General features: G+C 44.4%; 1 protein-coding gene across 1 annotated transcript in view; it reads left to right on the top strand.

Moving 5' to 3' along the window:
* Window positions 1-281: 281 nt before the first annotated feature.
* EEA1 (early endosome antigen 1) overlaps window positions 282-12,296 on the top strand; it is a 99,323-nt gene continuing 87,308 nt past the window's right edge. The window contains 2 exon segments of the mRNA XM_060245180.1: window positions 282-429; window positions 6,717-6,806. Of these exon segments, the coding sequence (XP_060101163.1) occupies window positions 406-429; window positions 6,717-6,806 (114 nt within the window). The 5' untranslated portion in view covers window positions 282-405.

Here is a 12,296-nt window from a genome sequence, read left to right as displayed (position 1 = left end):
GCGCTCCCTCGGCTGCCCGGGTGGCCCCTCCCTTCCCCCCTCCCCATCAGGAAGGATCGGCCAGAAACGCCTCCAAGCGCAGAATGTGGCATTATTGCGACGCCCGGCCTGTAAACCGTTCCCACAGACACCAGGTTATCGCCACACTTTATGTCATCCACAGACACAGTCCTCTGCCTCGAGGACTCCGCGGGCCTCCCAAAGGCGACTCGGCGTCCCTCCGCCCCTTTCGCCGTCAGTCAGCGCAGAGGACGGTCTAGCCCGCGGAAGCCCCGCCTTTCGCTGTCAGCGAGCGACAGAACGAGTTGGGCCGGGCCGGGCCGGGGAGGCACTACTGTGATTAGAGATGGCCTTCCGGAGCCCGCTTTGAGCCCTCATCCTGGAGGGGACGTGACCTCTGCCACGATGTTTAGGAGGATTTTACAGCGGGTAAGAGGATGGGCGGGCAGGCAGCAGGCAGGCAACGATGCCTTGCGCGCCTCAGCTGCAGAGTAGGCTGCCGAGGTAGTCGCAGCCGTAGTAGTGGCGGCGACGGCGGCATGGGGAGGTGGCTGCACTTCCCGGAGCCGGCCCAGCGGCTTGCTTGAGTGGGGTGACCGCGGAGGCTCCGCGACGTGCCAGTTTGCTGGTCTGGATCCCCTTTCCCCACCCGAATCCTGATTATTAACCCAGCAAGCAGTTCCTTGTCCGCAGGCCGCGGATAGGCCCCTTCCTTCGCTGCCCATTCGGGGTAGAAGGAAGAGTGGAAGTGGCCCGAGAAACGGGGGAGCCATGTGGAGGCTGCTTCTGGTTTGTGGCAGAGGGCCGGTCGTTGGACGGGACTAGGATGGGGAGGGAAGAAGTTGTGAGCTCCCTCCGTGCCCATGGGTCTGGACTGGAGGTGGAGGAGGGGGAAAGACAGAAAGAGTGGGCTGTGAGGCGGAAGGACGGAGTCTTTCCTTCGCTCCCCCTTTCCTCCCGCGATGCTGAGGCCGTGGCTCCTGCCCGGCTCCTGTGAATGTGGCTCCAGCTGCCATAGCAGCCTGGCTCTGAAGGCTTCATCGCTTGCCAGGGTTCATCAGCTCTTTCTCCCGCTGACAGGGAGGTGTCTCTGTTGAGGGTGGAAGGCATTACTCACTGACTCTTCTAAGTCTTGTGTTGTTAAACATAACAACAGATAAAGATTTCTGGGTGTAGCTGGGAGAGCCACTGCACGTTTGCTTGGATGTATTCGGACCCATAGACACAATAGCACATACAGTGGTCGAATATACCTAAAAGAGGGTGGCAAATAGTGTTAATATGGTTACTGACAGGTGGTTGTGCCTGCACGGTTTTTCTGCTGTCATGCGCTGTGGGAGGTCAGGCATACAGCAGCGTTTCTTAAACTGGGGTGTGGATACTCCATACTGAGTCCTTTGTGATGGACAGAGGGTAAGCCTTTCTCTTGCCGTGCTAATGTTAAAACGGAGCCCTCCCAGTGACCTGGAAAAGGGGCAGGGACTCTTTGCCTCAGGGGAAGGGAGTGGAATTCCCCATCCCCCTTCCAAAGGGCGAGAGCTCATAGAGCTGCTGCCATCTGACTTTCAAATCTCTCTAGAGCCCTGCCCATAAAACACATTGATTGATTGCTGGGAACCAGTAGCATAGCCCTAGGAGCTCTGATTGGTTGAGTGGAGGTACAGTCTCAAGAAGTTATCATACTTACTTGCCGGGCTTTTTTGGTAGCAGGAACTTCTTTGCATTTTAGGCCACACCCCCTGATGTAGCCAGTCCTCTAAGAGCTTAGAGGGCTCTTAGTACTGAACCAACTGTAAGCTCCAGGAGGATTGGCTACATTCGGGGTGTGTGGCTTAATATGCAAAGGAGTTCCTGTTACAAAAAAAGCTCCGCTTACTTGTGGTCAAACCCTACACCAAAGTATAAATGAACACAAATCTGACATCAAGAATTCCAAGATAGAGAAACCTGTAGGAGAACATTTCACCTCCCAGGATACTCACTGCGGGGCATCAAAGTAGCTGTTTTTTTGCAAAGGAACTTCAGAACCACATTGGAACAGGAGATTGCTGAATTACAAGTTATTACAACACTCAGGATAACCCCCCCCCAGGACTCAACAGAGATATTGGCTTCATGCTAAGTAACTCAGTTCTCACTTATAACTACAAATCAAACTTTTGGGGTCTTAAAGGTGCCACTAGACCCAAACTTAGTTCTAACATCTGTTGTCAACGCCTTTATCTGTATGCCAATTTGTTGCTTTTTACATGTTTTACCTAATGTGTTATTCCTATCTTAGCTGTGTTTATCACTCAGTTACTTAGGTATCTTGACTCTAATGAGCTCTTCCTGGCAACTAACCCCTCCTCCAATATGTAATATTTAAGGAAACTGTTTCAATGGATTTGAAAGAGTGTACATATACACATGCTAAGTCTCTTGGTTCTCACTTGTACCCAGTATTGAACTTTGTGTTGAAGGTGTCACTGGGCTCAAACTTCATTCTCACATCTACTTGTTAACATTTATATTTGTATGTTAATTTGCTGCCAATCTCAGCTATAATCACCCAGTTCTTATGCATTTTACTGATCCTTCCTGACAACCAAACTCCTCCCACCCCTATAGGCAATGACTGAGGAAATTCTGTTTCACTGTATTTGAAGAAATGTGCTTGCACAAGAAAACTTGTACCTTGAATAAAACTTGGTTGGTCTTAAAGGTTCCACTGGACTCAAGCTTTGTTCTGCTGCTTCAGACCAAGGCCTGAATCTTACTTGTAGTATATAATTAATTTTCTTTAAGCATAGAGATGTTATTCTCCTTCCATTGGCAACAATAGCAAATGACCAGAAAAGTTTAATGTAGCATGGACTTTTTTTTGTTTCTGCAAGAGCACTTCTGAAATCTGTTGGTCTGTCTGTCTGTCTATCAGTTGTGTCCCTGCTATATAGCTTGGGTTGCTAAAGAAAGTTGGAAAACCACAGGTAGAGTATAAGGGATGAGGACTTCAAAGGCAAGGAACATAGGAAAAACAATGACAGGCCTAACAATGCCTATTACCATGTCCAGTTAGCAGGTAGAGCACAGAATGAGTAGTGGTTGTGGTGAAGTCGGTGCCAGTCCGAGGGCACATAGCGCCCCAGGCAAGCTTCCTGCCTGCAGCCCCCCCGCCTCTGCTGCCCCCCACTGGCCCTCACAGCACCACAATGTGGTGCCGCACTCCATGGCCCACCATGTGACGAGGCTCGGCTCCTCCCTGCCACGGCCCACTTTCCTTCTCTCCCCAGTGCTGCAATGAAGTGCTGCACTCTGTTGCCCCCCATCAGAGTGTGCAGAGCCACACCACAGCCTTCAATGTGGCCGGCATGCTATCTAATGCTTTGAAGTACGCGCAGGAGAAGACTTCTCCTGACTCCTTGCTGGAACCGGAAGTGAGGCAGATCAAAGGCTTCTCCTGTGTGGGCTTCAAAGCATTAGATGGCACGCCAGCCGCATCGAAGATGGTAGGGCCCAGCCTCAGCGTGGCGCAACTCTGCATGCTCTGATGGGGGGGCGATGGGAGGGAAGGTGGGCAGGCGGCAGGGGAGAGGTGGGCGGCAGCGGGGGGAGGCAGGCAGGCAAACTAGGCAGTTGTTGTAGGCACCGGGAGGGGGGGGGAGCCCAATTTGTCCCACCAATCAGAGAAGCTTGTCTGGTGGGCATGTGAGAGACGGCCTTTTTGATGGCAGCTCCATGATTATGGAACAACTCCAGGGAGATGCACCCGGTGTCCTCATATTTAATCTTCAAGAGGCAGTTGAAGATGTTTATTTGAGATGACATTTTGTTTGTTTGTTTGTTCATTTGTTCATTCATTCATTTGACTTATATCCCACCCTTCCCTCAAGGTGGGTTCCATCAAAGAATCAAACAATTAAAACAGATAAAAATTACAATAAAAGTAGCTTAAGTTACAACTAACTTAGAAACTCTGCCTCTAAAGTAGTGACCTGTTGGTCCAAAAATCTATTGGATCTCATATTGCTGGAATGGCGGGGGGGCGGGGGGGGGCAGGCTGAATAACAGGTGATGTCTGCTGCCTCAGCTGAAGGCATGGTGGAAAAGCTCCATTTTGCAGGCCTTGCGGAACTGAAGCAGGTCCCGCAGAGCCTGGATGTCCAAGGGGATCTCATTCCACCAAGCAGGTGGAATTAATGTTTTACATAAAATAAACAGGTGAAGGAAGCCTATGCAAATCTCTTCTGAATTGAGTTTCCACGGGCAACTTGCACTTGGTGCTCTGCTGCAAGTCTGTGGTGATCACATAATACATGTACTATGTAGTTTGGCCCTTAGACAGCATGTTTGGGAAAGTGTCCTAAGATCTTGGAATGCTGCTTCCCAGTTTGGGGCTTGATGCACTAATGATCTGATTTTGTATAAGACAGCTTCACGTCTATGTGCACTGCTTAGGTGTGCTGATTGAATTAAGGCATAAAAAAGAAAGGACTGATCTCTGCCTTGGTGCTTTTGGAGGCAAGAGCCAAATGGATTGTCTCTTTGCATTGCTTTAGATACCAAATGCATGTGATTGAAATAAGAGTGCCCTTAATACAGACTTTCTTTTTAGATGTGGGTAGAGCTTTCAAAGACCAAAGAGAAATAGTTTTTCCTGTGACTTGGAAAGATCCCAAGAGGTGTTAGTATTTTTTGTGTGTGGATGGTTTGATGATCTCATTGTTGCTCTTTTAGTATTGCAGATTTTGATGAAGTCATTATGTTTGTACTTGTATCTAGGAATCCTCTTTTACCGCAAATTGTTTTCTATTGTGGCTTCCCAGTTAGTTTCTAAAATACATATAAGAAGTGAAATAAAAGAAGCAAATGTCTGCTTTTGTAGTTTAAGGCCATGTATGCCATATTTTAATGCATAAAAGATTATTTCCAGTTGTTGATGTGTGGCTATGTTCATTGGCCACTGCTGGTTTTTCTCATGTGCTTTTAAAATAGTGTTAGGTATGATTAAATAAGCACGACGTCATTTTTGGCTTAATGGGGTTAACTTAAAATGTTATGACAGGAGCAGTAGCTCTAGTCTAGAGAAGTATAGGTCTGTGCATTCAGTAGAGCTTTAAAGTAAGCAGTCAGCTGTTCAGGAGGTTTTTTTGTTTTTTTTAAAGTACTTCCAAATGTTCAGCCCTCGGCTTATGTTCAAAGTTATAGATTGGAGTCCCAGTCAATATTTTTCCTTACAAATATTTATACCCTGCCTCTTCTGTCAGCCATCTTGACTCAAGGCATATTTAGTTTATTAGCATATGTAAGGCAGCCGCTCTGTATGTTGAATATTTGCTATTCTTCTGACAAACTCACAAAGTAAGATATACTGGTCAAAGGATTAGATTAGGTCTGGAAAGACGGGCTCAAATCTGTATTCCTCCATGTTTTTAACTGGGTGATCTCAGACTGGTCCTTCTGTTTCAGCTTAATCTATTTCACAAGATGGTTTGCAAGAACCGTGTGCTGCTCTGAATTCTGTGTAGAAAAGACAAGGCAAAAATGTAATAAATGTGTGGACTGTCTACATGGGTCTTAAAACTTTTGTGTGCACACATCAGAGAACCCATACCATTATTTGGTTATGAACAGTTTACTGTTGCATATTTGATTGAAAAGAATGTTTGTATTTTATAATAAGAAAAAAGGCATGTATTTTGCCTTATTTCCTGCTTTAAGCGAGAGATAGCAGAAGATAAATTGTGATCCGCTGGTGAACCACTGGCCAATTTTTGGTGGACCCCTTAGAGCTGATTGATTGCTACAATCGTTGCAGAAGTGGTCAAGGCTCATAAGAAAGATTTTTTTTAATGATAAAAGGTATCTTTGAAGAAAACAAGTCACTAATTTGTTCTAATTTGTTAGAATTTTGAAGCTGTCTAGTCATCTTATAAGTTTACAGGAGAATTGACCCACTACATTTAAGGCTATGTAATCTGTTTTATAACAGCTGGGGGATGTATGGGAGAAGTGGCTGCAGTTTGATATTACCATCTACAGAAATTGACTTGTTTTTAAGATTGTTGTACTGTTTTATTGGATGAATTAATTTTTAACTCTGTATTTATTAACTGTTGTTCCCCACCCAGAGCCCGTTGAGGAAAGGACAGGTTATAAATAGAAAATGACAAATAAATAAATAATATAAGTGGAGATGATTTTCATGGAGAAATAGATTCAAATATTCATTGCATTTATGCATGTTATTTATTTAGAACACTGTAATAATGCCTTTGTACCCAGTTCAGGTGGCTAATAGTCAAAACATTATTTTTTTTAAAAAAGATATATATTATTAAAAAAAACCCCAATAGAACAGAAACACATGTAGGAGGCTCAGTGAAAGTCACTGAGGGAAACCAAGACTGGGGGAAACCAATTGATGGGGTGGGAATTCTATCATTTTGATGCCACAACTGAGAAGGCCTGTTCTCAAGTTTACATCTGTCTAACCTCAGATGGTGAAGACACCCTGAGCAGGGCCCCTGAAGATGGCCATAGTGATTGGGTCGGTTCATATGAGAATAGATAGTCCTTAAGGTAAGCTGGCCCCAAGCCACCTAGGACTTTAAAGGTCAGTACCAGCACCTTGAATTGGGACCTGAAGCAACTTGGGAACTGGTATAGGTAGAACAAGACAGGAGTGATACAGTCTCTGAATAAATATATTTATTCTTACATGTTTTCTTTTTCAGACTCCAGGCAGAGTTGGGTCTCAGAGTTCTGACTCAGAATCATCTGCAATCTCTGGAAATGTGGATGTCAACAATGAGGGCTCTTCAGAGGTATTATGTTGCAATAGCACATAAACTAAGTTTTTTTCAGACCCCAGATCTGGAAAGGAAAAGGAAAGGTCCCCTGTGCAAGCACCGGTCGTTTCCAACTCTGGGGTGATGTTGTTTTCACAACGTTTTCGTGGCAGACTTTTTACGGGGTGGTTTGCTATTGCCTTCCCGTCATCTACACTTTCCCCCCAGCAAGCTGGGTACTCATTTTACCGACCTTGGAAGGATGGAAGGCTGAGTCAACCTCGAGCCAGCTAACTGAAAGCCCAGCTTCCGCCGGGGATCGAACTCAGGTCGTGAGCAGAGCTTAGGACTGCAGTACTGCAGCTTTAACACTCTGCACTGTGGGGCTCTTCCCAGATCTGACCCCTTGTTTAAAAGTGTTGTTTTGGGGTGCTTACCCCTGCCTTGTTTTTATTGGTATAATTTCAGTGATGTTGTTAATCTCTTGTCATACTGTGGAAAATTTTATTGATGTATTTACTATTTTTGGAAAATTCCAAATTCAGTATTTATGTGGTGGTACAGCAGTTCTGAGGAGTGGGGCATTTTAACTAAACAAAATACTAATTAAAGTTTGTTCTTAAGCAGTATTTCAGCAATTAACATACTTTCAGTATAATTAATGACCCTGCACCTTTGGATCTGAATTGCTCAGTATACAAGTGGAGTTGCCAACTTACCAAAATGGAATATTAATATTTAGGGGCACTCAGGAATTTAGTTTCCTTACTACATGAAGCTTAGAAAAAGAGACATCCGTTATTTTATGGAACTGTTTTGTTCTATGAAACAGACACTTAAAATGAAGAAATCTGACATTAGGGTTGATTTCATCCTCACAGATTTGTGCATGAATGTTGTTTTCTTGCTTAAAAACATAAGAGAAACTATGTTGGATCAGGCCAATGGCCCATCCAGTCCAACACTCTGTGTCACACAATGGCCAAAAAACCCAAGTGCTATCAGGAGGTCCACCAGTGGGGCCAGAACACTAGAAGCCCTCCTACTGTGCCCCCCCAAAGTACCAAGAATACAGAACATCACTGCCCCAGACAGAGAGTTCCAATGATAAGCTGTGGCTAATAGCCACTGATGGACCTCTGCTCCATATGTTTATTCAATCCTCTCTTGAAGCTGTCTGTGCTTGTAGCCACCACAACCTTATGTGGCATTGAATTCCATGTGTTAATCACCCTTTGGGTGAAGAAGTACTTCCTTTTATCAGTTCTAACCCGACTGCTCAGCAATTTCATTGAATGTCCATGAGTTCTCGTATTGTGAGAAAGGGAGAAAAGTACTTCTTTCTCTACCTTCTCTATCCCATGCATAATCTTGTAAGCCTCTATCATGTTACCCCTCAGTCAGCGTTTCTCCAGGCTAAAAAGCCCCAACCTCTTTCTTCATAGAGAAAGTGTTCCAACCCTTTAATCATTCTAGTTGCCCTTTTCTGCACTTTTTTCCAATGCTATAATATCTTTTTTGAGGTACGGTGACCAGAATTGTACACAGTATCCCAAATGAGGCCACTCCATCAATTTATACATTATGATACTGGCTGATTTGTTTCCAATTCCCTTCCTAATAATTCCCAGCATGCTGTTGGCCTTTTTTATTGCAATCGCACACTGTCTCAACATTTTCAGTGAGTTATCTACCACAACCCCAAGATCTTTCTCTTGGTGAGTCTCCGTCAGTTCACACCCCATCAACTTGTATTTATAGTTAGGATTTTTGGCCCCAATGTGTATTACTTTGCACTTGGCAACACTGAACCTCATTTGCCACACTGACACCCATTCTTCCAGCCTCGACAGATCCCTTTAAGTGCCTCACAATCGTCTCTGGTTCTCATCACCCTGAACAATTTAGTGTCATCTGCAAACTTAGCCACTTCACTGCTTACTCCCAACTCCAAATCATTAATGAACAAGTTAAAAAGCACCAGACCCAGTACTGAGCCCTGCAGCACCCTGCTGCTTACCAGCCTCCACCGAGAAAATTGCCCATTTATACTCACTCTCTGTTTCCTATTAATTAGCCAGTTTTTGATCCACAAGAGGATTTGTCCTTTTACCCCATGACTCTCAAGCTTACTAAGGAGCCTTTGATGAGGAACTTTATCAAAAGCTTTCTGGAAGTCAAGGTAAACAACATCTGTTGGGTCCCCTTTGTCCACATTTGCTCACCCCCTCAAAGAACTCTAACAGGTTAGTGAGACAAGATCTTCCCTTACAGAACCCATGTTGAGTCTTCCTCAATAACTTTTTTTCATCAATCCGCCTATTAATTCTCTCTTTGATAACAGTTTCCACCAACTTTCCCAGTATTAAAGTCAGACTGACTGGCTTGTAATTTCCTGGACCTTTCTTGAACCCTTTTTAAAGATGGGGTGACATTTGCTACCTTCCAGTCCTCAGGAATGGAGGCAGATTTCAATGGAAGATTACAAATTTTTGTCAAGAGAGCCACAATTTCACCTTTGAGTTCTTTCAGAACTCTTAGATGTATGCCATCCATGCCTGGTGACTTATCAGTTTTTAATTTGTCTATCAATTGTAGGTCCTCCTTTCTCGTCACTTCAATCTGACTCAGGACTTTCAACACCCCTCCCAGAATCAGCGGTTCTGGAGTGGGCAAAGACTTCTCATCTTCCACAGTGAAGACGGAGGCAAAAAATGCATTCAGCTTCTCAGCCATTTCCCTATCCTCCTTCAATAACCCCTTTACCCCTTGGTCATCCAAGGGCCCCATTGCTTCCCTGACTGGTTTCTTGCTTTCTTTGAAGAGATGTTTATTGTTGGTCTTTATGTTTTTTTCAGTATGCTCTTCATAGTCCCTTTTTGCCTGCCTGATCACAGACTTGCATTTGATTTGCCACAGCCTGTGTTCCCTTTTATTAATCTCACTTGGACTAGCTTTCCACTGCTTAAAGGAATCCTTCTTACCTTTTACAGCTTCCATTACTTTGTTAACCATGCAGGCTTTTTTAAAATACCTATTTGTGCCTTTCTTGACTTGTGGTATATATTTTATCTGAGCTTCTAGGATTGTAGTTTAAATAGCCTCCAAGCTTCCCCAAGGGTTTTGACCCTATTTACCTTTCCTTTTGGTTTCCTCTTCACATGCCTCCTCATCTCAGAGAATTTACCCCTTTTAAAGTTAAAAGTGGTTGTGTTGGTCTTTTGGGGCAACTCCCTATTTATACAAATGGTGAAATCAACAACATTGTGGTCACTGCTCCCAAGGGGTCAATCACTTTTACATCTCTTGCCAGGTCTTGGGCATTACTTAGAATCAAATCCAGGATTGCCCCACCCCTGGTAGGTTCAGTGACCATCTGCTTCATAGCACAGTCATTGAGAGTGTCTAGAAACTCAATCTCTTTCTCCCGACCAGAACGCATATTGACCCAATAAATCTGCGGGTAGTTAAAATAACCTATTATGACACAGTTTTTATGTTTAGCTGCTATCTTTAATTTTTTCATCATATTATAATCATCTATCTTTTGACCTGGTGGGTGATAACAAACTTCCATAGTTAAACTTCCTTTTGGGCCCACTATTTCAACCCAAAGTGTTTCTAGAAGGGAATCTAATTCTCTGATCTTCTCAATCTTACTGGACTGTATACCCTCTCTGACATACAGAGCCACCGCACCCCCAACCCTTCCCTCCCTATCCTTCCAATATAATTTATATCCAGGAATCACTGTGTCCCACTGATTCTCCTCATTCCACCAAGTTTCTGAAATACCCACAATGCCTATGTTTTCCCCCAACACTAAGCATTCCAACTCCTTGATTTTACCTTGGACACTTCTGGCATTTATCTATAAACATCTAAAATTTCCCAGGCAAGCTTGGCAACCTTCGTCCTGCTGCCTTGAGACTTTGCCAGGCAGTCCATACTGTTTGTCACTGTCTCAGTGGACAACTCTAATCCATTGCCTTGTAGAAAAGTAACAGCTAACCATTCATCTCTTTGAGGTGAGTCATCCTGAACCAGAGACATTTCATCTCCTGTCAGCTTTCCCCCAAGGTTGAGTTTAAAAACTGCTCTGCCACCTTTTTGATTTTAAGCGCCAGCAGCCTGGTTCCTTCTCAGGACAAGTGGAGGCCATATCTTTTGTACAGCTCCCGCCTGTTCCAAAAAGCAGCCCAGTGCCTAGCAAACTTGAACCCTTCCTCCTTACACCATCATCTCCTCCATGCATTGAGACTCCTAATTTATGCCTGTCTCTCTTGCCCTGCATGTGGAACAGGTAGCACTTCTGAGAAGGCTACCTTGAAAGTCCTGGCCTAGCAGCCTAAATTTTTCTTCCATGACCTCATGACTGCATTTCCCCACAACATTGGTGCCAACAAGTACCTTGACCACTGGCTCCTCCCCAGCACTGTCTATCGTGCTATCTACAACATGTTCGCACGAGGCAGGCAAGTCACCATACGGTCAGTACACGGTTTTGCCACCCAGCTGTCTACTTGTCTAAAAATCAAATCACCAACTACCAAGACCCCACCCCCCATCCCTGCCCGGGGATGGTTCCTTGGCGCAATAGGATACCTGCTCACCAACTGAAAAAGAGGTCCCTTCTGAGGGCACATTCCCATTATCCTCAGCGCGGCGCCCTGTTCCATCTCGACCCTCATGCTCCCTGGCATCAATGGGGCTGCCATGTTCAGAGTGGGGCTCATCTAATACGTCCCCGAGAGTCTTCTCCGAGTGCCTAACTGACTGTCTCTGCTTCTCCAAGTCAGCCACCTCAGCCTCAAGGGGGGAACTCGTTCCCTGAGGACCAGGAGCAACTTGCATCAAGCACACACCCAAGACTTCTGTCCAGTGGGCAGATAGTAATACATGTGACACTCAGTGCAAAATACTGGAAAGCCCCCACCCCCCTGCTGGCATTCTACCTTCATTATCGCTTTTTAAATATTCAGTCCTCTCTTTAAATCCTTTTGTGTTGATGTGGCCCTCCTTTTGGAAAGTCTACTTAACTTATTTGGAACACAAGGAAACTAGGGATCCTGATCCTTCCTGGACTTCTTACACAGCCCCCAGGCTAAGAGCCACAGGCCAAGAGCCCTTGCAAAAACTTACCATACAGTCTTATATATTGTGTTAATTTTGTTTGCTCTGTTCTTTGCCATGTTGGAAGATGTCAGTGTCTATGCTGCTGGTTTAAGATATGAATTATAGTTATGCATTGGCAACCTGTATTAGGATAGTACCAATCTTGTGAAGAATAGAAAAGTTAAGTGCACATTCATATGACTACAAGAAACCTCATTTTCTGTCAAATTTCAGCAATAAATTGAATGGAGAGTGTTTTTACATTTGATAATGATTTACATTTGATATTCTGTTCAGTTGTCTTCATTTAAGATGCCATTTGATAAACATGGGGTAGTGTGTATCAGTGTGGAAGAGATATAAAAATAGATAGGTTGCAGCATGTATTTCTGTTTGAGTTTTACTTTATAA

This window comes from Heteronotia binoei, chromosome 8, assembly GCF_032191835.1.
Source record: "Heteronotia binoei isolate CCM8104 ecotype False Entrance Well chromosome 8, APGP_CSIRO_Hbin_v1, whole genome shotgun sequence".
NCBI classification, from domain to species: Eukaryota; Metazoa; Chordata; class Lepidosauria; order Squamata; family Gekkonidae; genus Heteronotia; species Heteronotia binoei.
This window is presented reverse-complemented; position numbering and strand designations above follow the sequence as displayed.